Source organism: Drosophila arizonae, chromosome 5 (genome assembly GCF_054131065.1).
Source record: "Drosophila arizonae isolate 15081-1271.41 chromosome 5, UAZ_ARI_1.0, whole genome shotgun sequence".
Classification (NCBI taxonomy): Eukaryota; Metazoa; Arthropoda; class Insecta; order Diptera; family Drosophilidae; genus Drosophila; species Drosophila arizonae.
The window spans coordinates 409186-431870 of NC_142925.1; the positions used below are offsets into that span (position 1 = coordinate 409186).

At 37.2% G+C, this 22685-nt stretch overlaps 2 protein-coding genes across 4 annotated transcripts in view; one reads left to right on the top strand and one right to left on the bottom strand.

Moving 5' to 3' along the window:
- Sesn (Sestrin) overlaps window positions 1–22685 on the bottom strand; it is a 32959-nt gene that overhangs the window by 4774 nt on the left and 5500 nt on the right. The window contains exons 3-5 of one of the 3 annotated variants that reach the window (XM_089470726.1): window positions 15750–15833; window positions 14335–15198; window positions 1832–1999 (exon numbers count right to left, since the gene is read on the bottom strand). In XM_089470726.1, coding sequence (XP_089326852.1) covers window positions 1832–1999; window positions 14335–14385 — 219 coding nt within the window. In that variant the 5' untranslated portion in view covers window positions 14386–15198; window positions 15750–15833. The remainder of the gene's footprint in view (window positions 1–1831; window positions 2000–14334; window positions 15199–15749; window positions 15834–22685) is intronic. The other 2 variants (XM_018010477.2, XM_089470727.1) reach the window with 2 other exon arrangements.
- Window positions 18020–19247, top strand: LOC108615763 (uncharacterized). Its single transcript, XM_018010490.2, has 2 exons — window positions 18020–18980; window positions 19036–19247. The coding sequence occupies exons 1-2, from the start codon at window positions 18168–18170 to the stop codon at window positions 19210–19212; spliced, it is 990 nt and encodes a 329-aa protein (XP_017865979.1). The 5' UTR covers window positions 18020–18167; the 3' UTR covers window positions 19213–19247.

Sequence of the window (22685 nt, forward strand, 5' to 3'; positions counted from 1 at the left end):
TGTTATCATCAATAATAAAATATCCGCAATTGTTTTTACATTTTCCTTTCAGTGCTTCAGCTCAAAAAGAAGCTTTGCCCAATTGGGCTCACACACATATATATTATTTATAGCAGGTCTGCCTGGCCACAGAGGAACATTTTCCGAGCTCACTTTTGTTCAAATTCCAAACGAAAAAGAATTTTTCATAGCTCTACCAAACCATAAATCAGGCCAAAAATTTTTGTTGAAGCTGCTTATATGATGCACAATTAAAATGCTTCGTTGCAGCTTGCTGTAATGTTTTGGTTATTAATTATCTCTAAAGCCCTCATTAGTGCTCTAATTTCCCTTATATAGATGAATGCAAGTCAATTTCCAAATGGATCCCACTGGAGTTTCACTTCATTTAAGGGATATAGAAAGGGTTGTAGCTTATGCTAAATGTCCCTCTATCGCATGTTTCAACTGTCTTTAATTATCTCTTAAGGGCAACTAAATATCTCCACTGGAGTTTAATTTCTCTATAAGATCAAGGAAAACTTAGTGCCTTGCTATTCACAATACCTCTTTGTAACAGTTTATGAATAAAAAGCCAATATAGCCAAAGTAAAGCAAAGTTTCTCTTGAAGCATGTGTAGTTGGGTCGCTTTGTGAATCCGTGAATTTCTCTTTATTTACTGCAGTCCCGCCTGTTCTTATTACCTTCTATAACTGCAGTGCTGTGGAAATCTTATTTTCCCTTTACAGCTATAAACAAGAGACGCATAATTTTCCATTTTAGCTGTGGCCCAGGGGCAGGTCCAAGGAATCCTTTCTGACACCTAAAATGCTCGCATGAATATGAAATTTGAAATGCTGTCAGTTGTTATTAAGAAACTTGTTTGGGTTGCGAGCAGTTCTATTGTTCTTAGCAGTGTGGTTACTGCATGCATGCAGCAAACAGAAGGCAGCAAGCAGCAGGCAGCAGGCAATGTATCACCTGTCGTCAGGTCACCTGCGCCCCCACCTGTCGCATTGTCAAGAATTTCTATTCTTGTGACAGTGCAGTTGCAACTACAACAAAAATGGCTAAGACCCAACAGCCTTTCGATACTCGTTCACCTGTGGGAAACGGGTATATTCCTTGATATTGCCCTGGCTAGAGACTTTGTTAACTGAAACATATCTGATTCTGGCTGTAAGGAAAATATGCAAAATTTAGACGCAAACGAGTATTTGGCAGTCAGTAAATCTCTGTTACATCATTCTGATTTGATTCTTTTTTCTTTTTTTGTTACTGCAGAGGGAGCTCAGAACAGTGGAAATAATTTGCTGCTGTTGTTGATTCCCCAATGTTCAACCTGTTGTGCGAGTATATAAGCGTGTGTGTGTGTGTGGGGTGGGTGTGTGCGAGTGTAGAGAGACTGCTGTCATTGATAGGGCATCAACAGCCAACAAGCAGCAAATGTGAGCCGACAGCGTCAGTCGGCGGTAGCTAATGTGCTTAAATTTGCCAAAGGCAACAATGCACACTGCACACACACACACACACAGAGGGAGATAGAAAACAGAGACAAAGGTACAGATACACCCACATCCTATTACACATGCCGCTACGAGTTACGAACAGCGAACAGCACGCTGATGAATACTGAATACTAAAGCACACAAGAGGCTGATTTTTAGAAACGAAACAAACAAACTGAACAGAATACAGCAAAAAAAAAAAAAAAAAAAAGAAAAATAGTGAGTTTAGCACTCATCATAGAATAATAGCCAGCTGCAACAATGCTTGTTGCAAGTTGATTAAACAATGAGCTCCAATTAAGGCGAAAAACAAATGAAAACAATAAACTCGTGTTCTACTCACTATTATGGCCAAATAGTATCTATAGGCATAGGGCAAGGGTCCATCACCTTTCATAATAAAGTTCTGCGTGCGCAGAAAATGATCACGATACCGCGGATGATAGCCAATCACCTGTGTCACCTGATCACATTCATCGAGATCATCCATATCAAAATCGGTTGAAGCGCACTGCAAGCAGAATTTTAAATTTTAAATCATAATTTTTTATATAGAAGCAATAACGAATACGTATACTTAATATACTGAAATTCCTCCCACTATTAATTCTAATTATATTAAATAATATTAGATTAAATATGCTAATTATATTAAATATGTATAAATAATATAAAAAAGGCTTCTACTTATTATACGACAATCATATTATATATGTGTATGTCTATAAATATTGCGTATACTTAATATTCGCACATATATTGTAACGTATACGACATGGAGACAAAGTACAATTATTTACTATGTAGAATGCAGCATGAATACATATACGTTATAGTCATAGATATAGCGTATACAAATTAGCGCACAAAAACAAGTCATTAATATTTGTAATGTTAAATTAAATAACAATAATAAATTAAGCAATTAATATTAAATATGGAAAAATTATTAAAAAACAAAACATGAGTATATATATCAATCTATTACGTATACTTATTGTAAAGCTATTTAACGTTCGACTAAAACTATAATTTAATATTATTAACAGCCTTTACACATTACGCATACGACTAGAAATAAAAAAAAAAATGCGTACAAAGTAAATATGTTGAATTTAATTTCCGACGAATGCAAATATACATTTATTGCAACACTGGGTATACGTAATATTCATATATAAATATATATATATATATACTTACTGAATTTATTTATATTGCACAAACGACGTGTAATCAATGTCTGTATGTGAAAAAATGCATAAAACGTATTCATAACAGCAAAGGAAAAAATAAAATAAAAACACACACACACACACACAAAACAAACAGCTTTTTAATCATGGAACATTCGAAATGAGCAGTTTACAGTTAACTTGATATCCTGTTGCGCACAAAAAGGGCATCGCTTTATTGAGTCCTCCGGATTGCCAATCAATAAACAGTTGCCATGGCAATCATCGTCCAGTGAATTGCATTTCGCATCAGATATATGAGTAATGCGCCTTTTTAGTGCACGAAGGCCAAAGGCAAAAGGCTAAGCCACACAGGCAACGGCAAAGGCAAGGGGAACGACAAAGGCAAGCATTGCTCTCTATTACATTATTACTGCATACCAGAGCTCCTCTAAACCGATTGGCATTGAATTGAATGGCCGTATCTCCGCACTGGCCCATTCATAAAGCCAACTTCATAGAGGCAAGTTCTTAAGCTTCAGATTTATTAAAATTATCGCTGCTGCACAGAGATATGTTCACAGAGAGAGAGAGAGAGGGGAAGCGACAGAGAGAGAAACTTGGCAGAATTGGCAGGCTCAGTGACGGTGACTTTGAGAGCGGAACGAGCTGAATTGCTTAGGCTGAGAGCTATGGCGAAACATCCTCCAGCCTACAAATGACAGATTTGTCTTTCAATAGGCTGACTTGGTAGTGCTGATCAACGAAACGATTGAAACTGAGTTGAAGGGTAAAAGGCGAGAAAAGGCTACAAAGTGTATAAATTCGTTGATCTCTCATTAACAAAGCGACAAGTTGACCGCAGGTGAACTAAGAATATTGAAAGAGGAAGAGTTGACAAAAAAGAGTTCCTTAGATAGTTGGGTATGATAAACAAGAAGTGAGGCCACCCATGAGCAACAACCCATCAGACAGCTACAAAAATGCTAGATTTGCCCTCAAAAAAAGCTAGCTGCTCAGCGCTGGCATGCAGATGCTGGAGATGTTCTTTTGAAGTGCTATTAAACAATTAGCAATACAAAAGCGACGCTTGTTGTTGTTAGCTCAGAGGCTGCCATACAGATATATAATGTATGTATATACTAAATCTACTTATAAAGCTAGATATGTACGTACATATATAATTTGCTCATTAAACAACACATGTTTATGCGGCAGCGTTTTTCTATATTTTTATCTGCCTGCTGCTTGCTGCTTGCTCAAGCTCCGGCTGACTGTAAAATGTTAATCAAAGTTGTTTTTTCTTTTATTATTTGATTGTTGTTGCTGTTGTTGTTGTTGTTGGTCGTCTAAACTGGGGCGATGTTATTAAACGTTCAATGACTTTTTTGTTAGTTGTTTTGTTTTGTTTTGTTTTGCTTTTTTCTGTATTTTGTTTTCTTCGGCTTGCTAGTCATTTCTTTGCAGTCGGACTTAGTTGCCTTCTGTTGCTTGATAGCGAGCCGCAATCAGCGAGTTGCTTATCGTTTTGTATATCATGTTGGCCTACACTACATACATACAGACTTATATGCATATATATACATAGGTTTAATACGAGTCTCTAAAGTAGTTGCTAACACAATTTGCATACGAACCTATGACGCCCACGCGCGCTCTTAGCCTTATTCTAAAATTTAATCAAGCCAAATTTGGCAAGTGGCTCAATCACAACTGAACAGAAAATGAGAAATCAAATCAAATCTAGCCGCAGGTTTGTTTTGTTTTCTACGCTTGACTTTGAAGCAAACACCCACAGAGCCACAGAATCAACAAATAAATGGAACTGCTATATAATATGTTCATTATAATCAGAATGATATAATAGCCCCAGTCGAATATAGGTATAAACTACCTTGGCAAGGCAACAGGTCTACAATATTTTCATCTTCTTTTATATTCACAGCTCGAGAAATATAAAGTATTAAATTGGTATCAAAGTGATGATATTCCTTGTGTCTATATTCAAATATTCTAGGCTGACTTTTTTCTCGATTACAGCTACAGCATCAACTCGGATCCAGCTTCACAGAAGTGTGATCCTAGTTTTGTGGTTCAGTGTTCGATTGCTAAATGGCAACACTCTCACATAATTAATTATGTTTAATGTCGAGCTAGACATATTTTCGCTGGTAGCCAGGCATCGGACATTAACAAGTGCCGAACTAAGCAGATAAACAAGACATTCCATTAATCAATCTGATTTATGGCCAACTATTCAAATGCAAATTGATGTGGGCTGCACACACACACACAGATCGTGGTCATTCATTTTCAAGAAATATGTAAATAGTTTACTCTACTCCTCCAATTCGCAAATCAAAAATTTATTCAACTGTTCTAATCGTGCGCCAAAAATAAGCAAACTCAATTTCCAGTAGAGAAATGATCATTGAAAAACTATGTAAAATTAATTTAGAGCCTGTAAAGACGACTTTATTTTAGTTATAAACCTCTAAACATAATTTGAATGATTGAAGCGGGTACATTGTCTTTTTCTTAAACATATACAGTAGATAAGATGAATAGAGCCTTAAAAGTTGCTTATAGTAAAAGTGTATAAGATAACAAGAGTAGAACCGTAGACTATGATTCTAGAACAATCTTGCATACAAGAGTTTAGGACGGTACGAGTATCAAAATACAAGATTGTGAAGGTATTCAAGAATACAAAAGCATAGGTCTAATCAAGTTTTACACTGTGATTCTATAGGGGCATTAAAATATAAAAAATAGGATTATATTAGTAACAAAATATAAGAACTTATGCAAATGGCCTACTCAAATTCCATACAATTTTTCCATAGCCAGCACAAGTTAAGAGTGTCTCACAGTCGAGCATTCCCGACTGGAGCACTCTGGCCTGCTGTTAGTATTGTTGCTTTATTCGCGTTTTCGCTTTTTATTTGCATTCGGTTTCCTTTTTTTTAGCATTTTAATTGGCAGCTCGTCGTTAGGTGGCGCCAGAGCAAATTGAAGGTTCGTAGGAACTCGTCAGACTTATTCCCGCTTCGATGGGAGGAGGAGGAACGAAAACGCGTTGACAAATTGCGTAAGAAACAAATTATAATTAATTAATATACGTTAATTGAGTATAAATTACTGAAAGCTGTTGCTGCGCCTCTTCGATTCATTTAGGAAAACAAGTCTGGAAATTGTGGGGTATAAGCAGAGTGAATGCAGCGCAGTCAAGAAAGTGCAGTATAAGACAGTAGCATGGAAAATAGCTCTCACACACACAGACACGCACACACACAGACAGCGAAGCGCGCTTTGATGGAAGAGAAACCGGTTCGCAAAGTAAAACCACTTTGACTTTGGCTTTGGCTTATGGGAGCAGAGCTTACAAAGTGGCCACGGACCAGTTGGTTACAGAGAAACAGCGGTAGGAGGAGGAGGGAAAAATAAGTGGAAGGGGGCGGCTAGCTGGCTGGGCCAAGTTTAATGGACACGAGTATGTATGTAATCAAGTGTGTGCTGTTTTATGCAGTTTCTTTGTCAGGGAAAGACTTAAATGCTTGCATCAAAGAAGCATTTCAGGGTATTCGAAATTGCACCAGACTCGTCGATGGCTTGCCTTGAAAACTCGTTCGTCCGCATGGCGTATACATGATATGGCGAGTGTTTTCTTTTTTGTTTTGTTTTTGCTGTGACTGCACTCTGATGTATCAATAGACTGAAGTTCTTCTCGCTCTCTACGTCATTATTAGGAACGTATTCTTTGAGAAACATGATAGACAGTCAAATAGATGGATCGACTGATAAGTAATAGATAGATAGATAGATGGATAGATAAATAGATAGTTAAATAAGCAGAAATTTGATTGGTCGCCCATACAGATATTGGCAGATAGACAATTACGTAAATAGCTAATGAATTGATTAATAGAAAGAACTTTCCTTCTCTCTGGCTCTCAACCTCCTCCAACCAGAGTTAGAATGTAACGCAAGTGAGCTTATATTATAGTTAACTCTTTTGTTTTTGTATAAGAGCTGCGCAAAAAATGTATAATAAACAACATGAGCATAGGAAACACAAAACATTAAATGGAGGTCAACATTAGAGGAAGCGACTCTTGCTCCATATGAATGCGAGACGTGACTGAGCATAATTTATCGCTACACACATTTTAATGTTGTTATTTTTATGATTATTATTATTATTGTTGATGTTGTTGCTGCTGTTGCTGTAGTTGTTGCTATTATTGTTGTGGCTGTTCTGAGGCAAACCCAAACCGAATGCCGAAAACTGAAAACTCAAAACTCAAAACTGAAAAGTGAACAGCGAAAAAGCGAAAAAGCGAGAAACCAGGCCCTTGCTTAAGCATTCATGCATAAATTTGAGCATAATTGAGTGGACTTGAAGTAATGTCGGCTTCTAAAGCACAACAGGCGATACTCTCTACAAGGGCAGCACAGAAGGGGGAGTTCAGCTCATTCGCTCGTTCGCTCATTGCCTTGATGACAGACGTGGCAGCCAGCTGGCATTTTAATTATAAAATTGAATTACATAAGCAAACACAAAGCCGATATTCGCCGAGGTGACTAATAATTACACTGTTTAGCAAAGTTTCTGCCACTAGAGTCGAAGGGAAGTTTCGCCTCGTAAAGATTGCGAGACAACAAATTATTCATTGTGATGTGTCATAAGTTCGCCTTAAGCCAAAATTAGAACTCAGACCCAGAGCCAAACGAAGCTAAAGAGACACTAGAGTACTCAAAGCACTCCCAGGTCTTGTGTCATATTCATGTGTGTTTAACAATTTGCAGTAGAACAGATATTATTTAACGACAGTTAACAGTTAAGGTAATCCGAATTTTGTGCTTTGCCTTTCATTTCGGCTGTTTTACGTAACAGTTAATTAGCTCATTAAACCTATACAAATCTGTTATATAAATGACATCTGATATACAAAATGACTGTTATACACTACTTATGTATTGTTGTTATACAGCTTCTGGCTGTCATACATTTCTGTTATTCATACCAATTATACGCTTCTCTTTTACATCGCTGTTCTACATTTGTGTCATACACTGCAGTTATACATAATTGTTATACACACAGTTACTGAATTATTATGCTCGAACCCTTTCCGTACCATTTCCCATTCAGTCTGGTACCCGAATTGCCATTACTCAGTGTAAGATTCAATGGCCCTACAGAGTATATATTCGCGGAAGTGTTTACGTGCGAAATCATAAAGCGTGGCGCTTACAAATGAGACGTACTGTCAAACGGTCTTCTTCTTCTTCTACAGTGCCTGCAATTCTGCACCAAAGTGTTGCTGCTGCTGCTATTTCTACTTCTATTTTCAGCTTTTCTCATGTGGTCGTTTCCCCTTTTTTTTTCTCTCTTAGCTTAGGTTAATTTGCGTAATTAATTATTGCGAGCTAATTTTGATCTCCTCCTTCACAACAATAAATAAAGAGAAAAAAGAATAAAGCAGGAAAACGCATGAAGTACAACATAAATAAACCAAATTAAATCATTTGCATAATTAGCACATGACGAAGAGGGTTCAGTTGTAATGCCCGCTCACGATGTCAAAGCGAGCATATATGCTTATAGTGTGCAGAGTCGAAATTTCGAGTATATATTAGTGCGGATCCAGGTCTGATAGTATTCAAATAATTTGGGGGTGTAGCCAACGATCAACGATCATAAATGAATTAGCATATACACGTTCAATCATCTGAATTCATTTAAGGCCATGAGCGAGTATCATACAGTCAGCTGCACCCGATTGCAGTGCCCTAACATGTTTTCTTATTGTTTTCTTTTTTGACTGACAACTTGATTTACTTTAGTTTTTCTGCTTTGCGGTTTTCACTTGATGTGGAATTTTCATTGTTGTTCTATGTTTTTGTTTTCATAATACATATTATGTTGTTGTTGCTGTTGTAGCTGCTGTTGTTGTCGAGTGGGCGCGAGGTTTCGCTTCAAATGTCAACAGTAGTGGCCTCAACAAATTAAAACAAAAGCTGGTAAACAAGCAAATAAATTAGCATAAATGGTAGACAGCTCAAAAGAGAAATAGCAAACAAAATAAATAAGTAGGTAGAGATAGCCGAGCAGGAGACAGAGATAGCTAGACGGGTGAATAGGTAAACAAGTAAAGTGGAAAAAACGGCAGGTGCTAGAAATGCAAACTAAAATAAGTGTCTGTGAAAACGAAATAATAATAATAATAATAATAATAATAATAAAAGTAAAAAAAAAAATGAAGAATAAACAACTACTTGATAGAATTGTTTTTGCACCCAAAACCCATCGAATGTGTTAAAATGAAGTATATTAGTTTCTGTACAAAGGTGAGACTAGCCCCATAAAATAAATATATTCAAAGAACCCGGGTATATTTTACAGACTAGAAGAGTTATTGGTATAATATTTTTCACATGTAAATAAGAGTTGTGTTGGTGGCTTCGCATGCGGAGTGAGGGCATGTCCTAGTCAATCACTCCCGACTTGACTCTTACTTTGTTTCTTTATATATAATTACACTCATATCTCTGTCTTTGTCTCGTTTGTTGCATTATAAACTATTTGTAGCTAATAAAAACGCGCGTCTAGACGTGATAAACTATAAACTCATAAGTGAACGCAGTACACACACATATATACATATATATAATATATATAATTGGATTTTGTTCAGTCTGCAGTTGGAGCTTAGCATATTAATTTAGGTTTATTTGCATATGAATGTCAGTGCATGTACATGCTTCTCATATAAATATGTCTATTTTGATATGTGTATGTATATATAGTATATATAGTGAGAATTGCTGTTCCACTTACAGCGAGAACAATGAGCAGAGCAGCTGCATCCTATGCCAAAGCCATATCTCCATTATATTTTTATATACATTGTAATCGGTGTATATTATTCAATTAATCAACTGCATTCATTCAGTTTGCTGTTCAAATATTTGCAGTATAACAAAACCTTTTCAGGCACTCTGCAAAAACACAATTTATAAACTCTTTCCCTTATCTTTATTTATCTTGTGTGTTTCCCTTACTCTACTTCTTTCTTTTATTTTATTTTTTATTTTTTTGTATTGTTTTACACTGTCGAACCAATATAGTTTTCTGCAGTTCTTGTTTCTTTTTCGTAAATGCAGCGGTATATGGCAGCCAGTTCTTATGAGTATGTATACATATGTATGTATGTATTTACGATAGATGTTGCATGGCATCGGTAAGTACTATACATGTTTGCGAGTGTCTAGCAACTGCCAATATTGACAAACTCCTCGCTCTCTCTGAGTGCTCCTCTGTGTTGCCACTGTAGCCAATGTCCGCAGATGGATTTAGCCTTTTTTGGCTAGTTTTCAAAGTGCACTTTCAGTCACACTCTCTCCCTTTGATGAAAACCTTTTAATCTTTTTTCAGCCTGTTGCTAGCTGCCTTTACAATTTCACTTTTTACTGGCTGTCCAACATCGAAATTGTCAATTTATGATATTCTTCGATTTTTATTGAATTTGTTAAAGCATTGCGACAAGGTTCTATTCCTGCTCTAATATCCTTATGTGTCGAACAAAAATATATATTAAATTCGAACAATAATAATGATGTAAAGGTAAATATACATATAAATTGAAAAACAAAACGAAATACTACAAATGTAAAACCCAACTAACTATTTTTTGTTCAATTTTACCTTTTTATACCGTTTTTTTTTTTTTTTTTTTAATTTCCTCTTGCACGTATTTTTTCGCCTTTCTGATTTCCATCTGCCATTTGTTTTAACATTAGATAGTTAACAGCACTGTTCGTGTGTGTGGGTGGGTGTTAGTTAGTCACTGTGTAAGCTCGTGGGTGTATATGTGTTCGCACACAGACAGGCGTCTGGCACTCAGTTGCTGCGACACTTTGTCTGCTGATAAAGTGCAAACAATCGAAGCTCTAAAGGCAAAACAATAGCAATACAAACACAAAGACATGAACAAACTAAACACAAGTGCGGCAAAGTGTGGCAAATTATTATTAGGGTGCATATTATTGCCAGTAACAACGACGACAACGGCAGCTACAACGATGACTACAACAACAACAGCAACAACAACTGTAAACTGACAGACAGTTAAGTCCCAGCTGCTCCTTGGCCTGATAACAGTTTATTGATAAGACTTGGCATACTTATACATGCAATGATTTTCATAATTGCTGTTTCCCTGTTTTAGCGTTATTCATTAGAGACTGAATCAGAGCCAAATAACCATAGTCAAAGAGCTGTATAGATGGTTAGAAAGTTCTCTGTATTTACATAACGCGGAGATCTTTTAGCTTTTGATATAAATGAAAATTGTATAAAAATACCCAGAGCGATGGGCAACAATATCAAAATATACAGATGTGCACCATTCGCACTCTGGCAATAATCCAAAAGTCTTTTGCCGAGTGACGGAATAACGACATGGCACACTGGCTGACTGACTGACAGAGTGACAGAGTGGCTGAGTGACTGACTGACTAAGAGAGAGTGGAGCAGCAAGCTTAATGATGGATGACTGGCTGACAGCGGTTCTTGATTGACTGCTTGACCTAGTGAGAGAGCTGAATAGAAGAACTGAGAGAGTGTGCTAAAGCAGCAATTCTCCTTTCTTGGCTATTGACTAATCGCATCTTGACTGATTGACTCCATAAGTGAGAGTAATACACCTCTGCTGTAATAAATACGGTATATATACTACAAATATTGGATGGACTAGGTTAATGCTTAAAGTTGCTCTTTCAATTGAACATTTGACTGAATATTTCTTCTGGGTAGGTGAGTTGATTGAATGATTGACTGATTGATGACAGACAACTACCTTTCCGGCCTGTCTCACTGAAATGTGATTGAAATCTATTTGACCAACTATTTATGCCGTCTGTCTCCTTATAAGTGTACTAGCTGATTGCCCAACTGATTGCCAGATTGATTGACTGATAGCAATACAGTTCTTGTGATACATATATTTAGATACTGCGACTGTCTGATTGACTAAATTTAATCGCTGACTAATGCAGTCTCTGCTTATCTAGACCGAACGACCATCTGCGAGTCTGATTCACCATCTGGCTGAAATGCGCAACGGAAAATTGCATCAGATTAGCTTTGGTTACACTTTAGATCGACGCAAAACGAATTCGCCAACATTTTCAGCATTTTAAGCATTTTCAACATTGCATTTAAATGATTTGTGCAATTTAATTGCAGATGCGGAAGTAAGTCGAAATATTTAGTATACAAATTTATCTAACGCGCTTCGCCTCGTGTTGCGACATGATTCAAATGTATTTTTGTTATTTATAAATTTATTCATATAGTATATGTTTATGTGCGAGAGGCTATAAAAAAGAATAAATAGAACATCTATCTATATGGCATGTGCGTGCCATTTAGTCAGCCGAGTTCAATAATAGAATAAATATTCGACTTTATTCGTTTCTTCTCTACGGTTTTTTTATGCATATTTAAATTTATATTCTTATTATATTGATTTGGCTGAGTATATAAACTTTTTTAAGGACTCGTAAATGCCAACCAAATATTCAACACTGATTTATAGGAATAAAAAGTGAAAGTTAAGTTTTAAGCAAAAGATTACAATTTGATGGTAGTTAGTATTTATTTCTTAATAAAATTGATTTCCAATAGCTTATGGGGTTTTAAAAGAAAAGAGAATCTAAAGAGATTTCCTTATCTGTCTTTGACTGTATCCCTCTATCTCCCTTTGTCCATCTCTCTATCAGTTTTCTCTATCTCTATCCTATCTTTGGGGGTTTACCACCGTCTCTGAATCTCTTTCTCTCTCTTTGTATTCAAAGTCAAAGTATGTTTATCAATATATGTATATATATAGCCGTCTTTGTCTTGCTGTCCCTATTGGCCTAGTTTCATTCGGCTACACAATATTTCATTCTAAAATTGTTTCACATATGCAAATTATATACATATATTTATATATATATTAAATATATTGTTATCGTTTTAATTTCCATTGCGAATAATTCTGAAGCTTTCAACAGCTTATCAAACTCGTTCCAAAATAAACTAAAAATCAGCATAAATCAGCGCAGTATTCGCATAGTTTGAAATTCTCCTTTTATTCTCTTCCAATTAAAACTTGTATTTCACAGAATTTCTCCTGCTGTTAAAGTGAAAATCCACATGGATTCGGGTATTCTCTCCTCTCCTTTTTTGCTGTATTGTGATAATATTGTTGAAGCGAAATCCATCCTGCATTGTCTAGCAAAACTATTTGTTTGCTGCTAAATGAAAAATACATGTGACATGCATAGCATAAAGGTATGCATAGATCTCTTTTCTTTTTTCCTTTGTATACCCTAACTTTGCTTAGGTCTGCAGAAGAGAGTTTAACTAACTGAACATTTACAGTTAGTTAAACTCTCTTCCTTTACTTTCAAATATTAAACTGAGATTAACAGCATTAGCTTTACATATGTATTTCTAATTTTAAAATAATATTTCTCTATATATTTCTATATATTATTTGAGCATTGCCTTTTACTGAATTTTTTTCATTTTCTGCAATATCAAAATTTGAAGTCAAAGTGAGTGCAGAAAGGGCAAGGATGGGATTGAGTAGACGCTCTATCTCTGCTGCCTTTGTAAAATTTCTCTGCCCACTTTCATCTGAGGAAAGCAAATATACATGTTGCTAGCATTAATTAATTTAACTACATTTATGACATGATATGCGAAACATATTTGTATCTCTAATTAGTCTAGACTTTATAATGAAACAAAACTCGAATTCGACTCGTGTTGCACAACTTAACTGTGTATAGGAGTGTGTATGTGTGCGTGTGTGTGGGAGTACACGTGTGCATAGACAAAAAGTTGAACTGGCCCGCAGCAATCTGCAAAAATTCAATTAGTTCATGAATTACACCGAAAGCCCGAAACAAACAGACGAAAGCCGCTCATTTTGAATGTTGATTTCCCTGAGAGCCGTTTAATCGATTTACACGTGGCAAACACAGCCTTTGCCTCCCTTGCCTCTCCTCCTCACTGCATGCAACCGTCTGTGGCAACAGTTTTGTGGCGCTCAATTACACATAAATCCATTGGCCATCAGCGAAATAATTGCAGTAAATGCGAAAAATTTTGCATATCAGCTAAACATCATTGCGAATTTAATCCTATGGATCGATCTCAAAGCCAAATTAGTTAAATTTGAAAAAATGGGATATTAACTGGGTTGACCCAAATGATTTTGGTTTGCGGTAGATAAAGTGTCAAATAAAATGAAATTATATGTGAGGAACGTAATAAAACCAGACAGTTTAGCGTCCGTTTCGTATTTAAAACGAGCAATATCTATAGCTTGGGAAGCAATTTGAATTGCCTTGATATAGCTCTTGTATTTTTGCCAGTAGGTCTTAAATAGGCTCGTGGACACATCTAATTTGTTTAGCTCTTAGTTTTTTACTTTCTGATTACTTTCCAGTAATTTTTAATCGTATGCTACATATGTATATAATATATGCACTTACTGTTTCCTCTGCAACACACCAAGTCTTTTTAAATTTGTCTTATTAACTAACTTAACTTGGTCTTCTAAATGTTTTCACTTATGCAGTATAAGAAATATATCATTATTTTACTTACATCTTGTGAGATTTGTCCCATTTCCGCGTAATAATCAACAGCCCAGTACATTGGTGTGCGTGCGTACGTATGTGTATATATGTGTGTGAGTTGAGTCGCTGATAATATTAATCGTATATATGTGTATGTAGACGGATACCAGTTCCAGTTACAGTTACTGGTTTTTTACTGTAAAGGAAACTCGTCAGAGTCAGCTTGGCTGCTTTGTAGCTAAAGGAGCTGCCCGACTCGTTGTCATTCACAATCTAGGTTTCCCTCCTCCTCTTCTCTCTCTCTCTCTCTCGCTCGCTCGGTGTGCTGCTTGATTATAAAGTATGTTTTCACTTGCAGAATTTCGTTTTCGGTGCAACTTCTCTTTACTCTCCTCGCTGATTGTTGCTGTTGTTGTGTTTGTTGCTGTTGCTGTTGCTGTGGTTGTCGGGGCAATTAAGGCAACTGCCTCGGCTTTGACTTTTGTGCAACAGGCGGTCGTCGAAACGAGAGGCAACAATAAAGCTGGAGCCAGAGCCAGAGCCAGAGCCAGCGTAAATGGAAACAAGTCAAAGAAAGGCAGAAACGTCAACAACTTGAACTTCGGCTCTTGGTCAGGAGCTGCTTTCGTAGCTAAACTTCAAACAGAGGCTGCAGTCGCTGGCGTCGCTGTTCAAGCAGCTTGAGCCTTGTTAACGGATTATGATTCAAACACTTGTACGTATGGCTGCGATGCTCGCGCTTCACCCTCCGCTTCAACTGTTCTCTAGCAACGCTTGACTCGCCGCATGCACTACTAATATAATTGCAATTGCTGTTAGAATTGGCTTTCATTGGTATCAGCTAGCCGCCTGGCCGAAATCACTCTCACTCACGTTAGGCGAGCGTAGAAAACTGCAAAAAGAGAACATGAGAGAGACGAAAATGTTAGCTTAACAAACAAACGTAACAAAATAAGGTATTACCGTACATACAAAGCTAAAACTAGATGATGGCAAAATAAATAAATAAATAATATAAAAACCCCCCAGTCAGAATAGACCGACTAGCAAATACCTCGCCCTTGCAGCTAATTTTGATTTTTTGCCTATGCTGAGTTATTGAATAACTTGTAAACTTGCTAAATTAGTAAAGTTTTCAGAAATTATTACATCCGAATGAAAGCAAATATGAAGAGATTGCCAACCACATAATCAATATAAAATATTAAATTCAAGCTATATAGATATTGGGATGGGACATGGCGTCCTTCTGCTCAGCAATATGTTTACTCAATGGCATCTGCCACGCCTGCTTCTATCTGTTGCACACATCCGAACAAAGGCATGAAAACCTGATGACTCAGTTAGGTTCGGCAAAAGTCGATTGACGTTTACTGACATCCATTTCAGCTGTGTTTTAGAGCGCCCCTCTTTACATATATATCATGTCATATACACACTTACATTTATATATATAAGATATTCCTTTGTGTAATTCGTAACCATAATAAGCAGCTTAATTGTGCATTGTGAGTCATGTGAAAACAACTGAAACAAAAGAGGATTTTTGTGTGTAAATGTGGAGCTGTTGCAAAACGTAAATGGAACACGTAGATCGCAATTAATCATATTATTTCGAGCACTATCTTTTGTTTTGGCACCCCTCAGATGTTTACCATGCGTATGCGTGATTTAAATGAAAACACAAGCATACGACCTGTTGTCCGACATCATTGAATATCAGGCAAGGTACTTTTGCCATTCTAGTACTAGTTGTTGTTGCTGTTGTTGCTGTTGTACTTGTTGCTAGATTCTACACAGAATATTTATGCTTATAGTCAGCCTCATTTGCATTCTGTTTGCCCTTCTCTTCCTCTCCTTTTCCCTCTTCCTCTCCCTTTCTCTCTATGGGGATAAACAAAATGCATGTGGCCTGCCTGCTGATAAACAATTCAAATTGTTGTCGTTGATTGTCTGTCTGGGTGTTGGCTGTTGGCTGTTGGCTGCTGGCTGCTGGCCAGTGGATGCCATTATAACTTATTTCTTTGCTAATTAATAGGGTAAACCAATAAACAACAACAGATGCCGCAACAACAATCTGTCAACAGTCAACCCCACAAGTCAAATTTTTTTTTAATCTTTCTGCCCTGCACCCAAAACAAAGAGCCAGGAAGGGTATATTGGTTTCAGTGTAGAATAGGGAGTTTAATAGAGTATAAGGCAATGGAATATTAGAATATTTTATAGTCTAACTCTGTAGCTCTACAAAGGTATACAACGACTGTGACCGTATCACGAAACAAGTTCTCCATAGTTAAGGTATCTCCATAGTCGTTCTCTTTGCCATAAAGCAGTTTTACTTGTTTTTTTTTTTTTTTTTTTTTTTTTTTTTTGTTTATGCGGTTTTTTCGGCGCGCATCTGTCAACAGCCGCAGCTGGAAATTGTGAGTGCTGCTTGACAGATCGACTGGGCGTGGCTGAAGGCTGCGCCACGCCCACATATTTACATAGCTATATATAGAGTGGGCAGCGGATCAGAGTCGCTGGCACTGAGTGAATCGCTGAAGCGTTTGCCCGTCGCTATAAATTTATTAATTTTACAATAACAAAGTCGAAGCGCAAAGCAACAACAAAACTGAAATAGAAAACTTTGCAGCGCTTTGTTATTTGAGTAGTGTTGTTGTTTTTTTTTTTTTTTTTTTTTTTTTATTATTGTTGCTTTTATTGTTGCTGTTGCCGCCTACAAAGTCACGTTCGCTAACCATTCGCTGTTGACATTGCTGCTATGCTGGCTTCGATCAAACCGCAAAGATTATAATCAATGCGATGATATAAATTACAAGTCCGAAATGACGTTGGAATCGTTGAGACGTAGCTTTTGTTTATCATGAAAAGCAAATAGTAAATACGTAATACGCTTCGACAGCAATGCACGAAATGGAGTTATCTTTATGATGGATATGAACTAGCATAATCGTAATTGATTGACTTAGTACAGCAGATTGCAATTATTTTGATGCTGATGATCATTAGTATGTTGATCATTATTAAGTTAATGATCATGATAAACATGATGCGAAGATCAGCAATATCATGATATGATACTGATAATAAACATCATTATCATAATGATCACTTCCCTTAATTATTATTAATTATTATTATTATAACAATTTTCATTCTTATTTGTTAATTATTAATTCTTACCGATGATATTTTATATAAATAAAAGTAAAAATAAAAAAACAATATTATGTTATAAATAAAATATTTTAACATTAATTATATGACATAGTAACTTAAATATACCTATAATAGTTAATATTTATGAATAAATTATTGAACAAATAAAAATGTTTTACTGATAAATACCACAACTTCACTTCACTGTGACTAATCAGCAGGAGATCAGCGATTCAACTAAAGCAACTCTGCTCTAGGCTCGCCTTTTATAGGGCCACAGAATATCACTCCGAATGAAGCCAGAGCTCTTGAGTCACTGAGTTCGGGTGAGCGACATTTTATGAGTAAACTGAGTATATTGGCTTTTGAGAGTAAGCAAACAGAATATATTGTAGATAAAAGTCTTTCTCAAGGAGTTTTTCCGCTCTTCAAAGAGGAAATAATGCTATCATAATGGCAACTTGAAAAGGTAAGTAGAATAGTTTATTGACTATATATATATATAGATTTAGCGATGAGTTCATTCCTTGATGGCTGTGAAAAAGAAAGGAAGCACGAAAACAAAGCAGTTGCTCATCGTTATATCAAAGATTTTTAAATTTTTAATTTGAGCATGTAAAGGAAACAAAAACCCATATTTACTGAAAAGCAAAATTTGAAAGCCTCTTGAGCCCCCTTGATCCCAGTAACTGTCCCAAAATGAATCGCAATATCAAAATGTGTAATAGGGATTGCTGCGCGCTCAAGACGGCTCTGACGATACGTCGAATGAAGCTGCTGATTGAGAAGCGGCTGCAGGAGGAGGCCAATGCGAAGCCCAAGGACATCATTGAGACGCCACAGGCAGAGCTCTACAGCTTCGACGATGTGCAAAAGATGGCGAATTTCATCATCAATAGAACGGAGAAGAAACCCAAGTTCGGCTTGATCCTCAGCTCGCATGTCAACATGCTGGCCGACTTGGTCGAGAGCCCGGTGGTAATTCAGTATACGGACATACCGAAGTTCCCGGTCAGCCCACTGCACGGGAACAACTCCAAGCTGTTCGTGGGCCAGATCATGGGCGGCACAGTGATCGCTATCCAGGGACGAATGCACGTCTACGAAGGCAACCCGGTGGGCAGCTGTACGTTACCTGTGCGCATGTTCAAGCTGTGTGGCGTCGAGTACCTGATTCTCATCTGCTCTGCGGGGGCGATCAGTGCGGAGCACAATGTGGGCGACGTTGTGGCCATCAAGGACCATATCAACGTTTTGGGCTGGTGCGGCAACTCCCCGTTGATTGGCCTCAACGATGCGCGCTTTGGCCAGCGCCGCCCCTCGATGATCGATGCCTACGACGAGATGCTTCTCGACAAGGCAACGGAAATCAGTCGGGAAATCGGGCAGGATAGCCGGATAAAGACAGGCGTCTATGTCTGCATGGGTGGCCCCAGCTACGAAACGGCGGCCGAGCAGCGCTTCTTGCGCAAAATTGGAGCCGATGTCATCGGCATATCCATGGTGCCAGAGGTGAGTCCCTTCGACAGAGTCCTCATCAAACTCAGTGATACGTTCACTTGTTTAGGTAATCATCGCCAGACACTGCGGCTTGAAAGTATTGGGCCTGACTCTAGTCACGCTTCCTCCCAATGATGTCGCCGTTCCCGCACAAAATGAATACTCCACGCTACTAATGCAAGGGAAGAAAGCCTGCATTGAACTCGTTTCGCGTATCATTTATAAAATACAAAATAATTTGTAAATGAAATACAATATAAATGAAAAGCTTCAAAATAATTACTTGAGCATTAGCAGTCACACAGTGCGTAACGTAACACTCTTCTCGTCTCACTCTTCAGTTAATATATATATACATATACGCAATGCTGCTTAAATGCCACCCAAATGCAGTGAATACAACATGAATTATTATACAATTTTAACGACAATCCAGAGAACTGCACTTTGATTTTATTTAATAAAAGTATTAAATAAATTTTCATATTTTGATTCCATTTTACTTTGAGAGCAATGCATACAAAATCAATCAAATTACATTTAACTGTAATTAATCCAAGTTAAGCCTTGAATTTCACTCACTATATATACATATATGTACATATGTGAGCGTGTGTGTGTGACTCTGGCTAGCACACGTTGCGTATACGTAGCGTACTTGCACATCGCGCATACGCAGCGTAAGCCGAGAGTGGCTACAAATAATGCTAGGTTCGCACTTATTGCTGCTAATTTCGACTGTTGCCGTGGCTACCACAGCTCTGACGTAAATTGCACACATCTGACCGCACATACATATATTTACATATTAATATACAAATTTGTACATATATAGACAGAGCGCACACACAGAGGGCGAGCTAGCTTAAATGAGTGCCGTTGATTACTGTTGCGGTTTGTCATTATTACATTAACTAACGCTTGATAGCTTTTACCTTGCATTCAGGTTCAATGACTCTCTAATAAACAACAAATTGTGCAACAAAACAGCTTAATTAATAACACAGCATCTATAGATTCGTTAGTTCACTTTGTCTATATAAATTATGTACATGTTATATAAATCCACGTCGATTTCTCAAGTTCCAGCCAGAAGGCTTGCTCAATAGGACGACCTGGACTGGACATTTTGACATGGCTAAGTCCATCGAAAACAACAGTTCATGACCACAACCCGTGGGGTCTCACATGCATATAGAATACATACAGTGCTCAGAGCATTGCACAATTTGAAATGGAAGAGGAGAGGGAAAGCAAACGCCAAAATCAAAGCATTTGAGAAATTTGTGCGTGCATTTCAATGTGCCAACAATTGAGATGCCCATGCATCAGCAGCTGATTGATAGATGTATATATAAATCAGAAAATATATATAGGATAAGCGTATATATAAGCACTTGCACCAAATAGTTTTTGGCATTGTTTCAATTGCTGCAACGTGCACATCTGTCGCTACTTTGTAAATTGATTTATCGGCAGCGGGAGGTGGGCAATGGGATAAGCAGGCAGGGAGACTGAAAGACAGACAAATAGTCGCTGGGTGCATTGCTAGTTTAAATGGCAGCACAGCTGCGCACTCTAAATAGCAATGCGTATCGAAATAAACTGCCTCATTTGCCAAATGCAAAGACAGATATATCAAGCCAGTGAGAGAGAGAGAGAGAGAGAGAGAGGGAGAGAGAGAGAGAGAGAGAGGGAGAGAGAGAGAGAGCAGGGAGTGTATATTCTGTTTATTGGTTAATAAATCATGTTGGCCAGTGTAATTAAAACAGCGCTCGCCTTAATTGTAAATATTTTCACACAAAGCCCTTCTGTCTGGCTGTCAAAGACAGCAAAGATTGCCATCTCTCTCCCCCTCGCTCTCTCTCTCTCTCCCTCTCTCGCTCGCCCTCTCTCTGTGTTAACTTTTGATATTTTGCAATTGTGGCCAACAGTCAAATAAAGACATCACCTCGTGCATCCTTTGTTGCAGCCATGGCCTGCCCACCTGACAACGTGTCCAAAACAGTCAGGCAGATGCAGGCAGGAGGATGGCTCAATATTCTATCTAGCATCACAATTATTTATTTTAAATATAATTTAAGAATATATAAATTGTTTTTCTTCAATTCCCATTCTTCTTCTTGCCTATGTTGTTTTCCTTTCGAGCTGCACGACACAAACAACGAGTCACGCGAGTCGAAAATAGAAATGCAAATAGTATTAAAAACTATTTCGCAAACTTGCCAAATGCCAAGAGAAAATAAGTAAAATCCGTCGGGTATACACAGCTGAATAGCACTTGTTCACATTGCAGAAATACCCTAATTGAATGGATCTAACTCGAGTCTCATGCAGAGGGGAAATACGTAGGTGTAGTCAAAAGTCTTTCCATCTTGCTTCTACTCCCTATCAGGAAAATATTGCTTGAAACCAATACACCTCTTTTTTTTTGTGACCGAGCATAAGAATTCGACTCTCACGTATGCCAACTGTTCTGCTGTTGATTGAGCTGCCACCTGCCACATGCCACACACTTGCCACCAGGTAGAGCAGGCAGCAGGTAGCGTCGCATTGCACTAATTGAATTTCCGTTTTACTTGAGTCAAGCATTAATGCTTCAATTAGCTGCCTAATCAACTCATTCGCAAATTAAAATCCATTTACAATATTATTAAACCCACTCGAAATAATCAAATATAACGCAAGATGTGGGGCACCCAACTCACACACACACATCCATGAGCACACACTCGCACACACTCGGGGGCAATTGAATAGATCAAGTGGCAGCCAAACTAATTGTAACTGGATCCCATTTACACAATTTCTTTAAATACCAAACTAAATGAATACACATAAAAAATATTCGTAAAAAAATCTATAATCAATATGATATTTAGAACAAATTACATATATATTATTATGCAATTAACTATATTAATTCTTTCTGACATACAATTCTTGTATAGAATTTATCATTTTAAAATTTAAGAAACAATAATAAATAATAATAATACTAAAATTAAATACAAATGTCATATATTTTTTATTGAAATTCCTATTTAGGTTTCTTAAATTATTTTGCAAATTTAAGTTAATTGTTAAGTATATATTTAATATATTATTCACACAGTGAGAATGCAGATATATGTTGATTTTTTTTGTTTTTTTTTTTTTGTTTTTTTTTTTTTTGTTTATTCGGCGTCTGCTTGATATTTGTGCCCGTTGCCAGGTGCGAAGACAACAACAGCAGCAAGAACAACAAGTGAAGCCCAAATTGATTAGATTAACAATATATAATTCACAATGTTTATAGCTGTTCGATCGTTTGTCAATCAATCTTGATTAGCGATATCAGGTTTTATTCCTATATCTCTGCCTACTGCTCCCACCCCTCAGTCTTCAGGGCGCATACCTGATTGCTCATTTCTCACCTGCTGCAATGATCGAGCAGCACCTAAAGTAAGCATTCGATTTTTGCATGGCAATCAATTAAGTGTTTCGTTTCATTACCGAAATTCGCACCTCAACCAGCAAATCGCTTTGCCATAAACAAGGCACTAAAATTGGAAGCACGAAGCACAACAACGTTGGGAGCTCTAATTGAAAACGAGTTGGGAAAAATGAAGGCATGCTGAGGAAAATATTCAGAATATAAACCACAATTGTAATAGTGAAAAGGTAAGGTGAGTGAAAATGGCGTAATTAAAAGCAAACTTTGAAGCCCAACAAAAA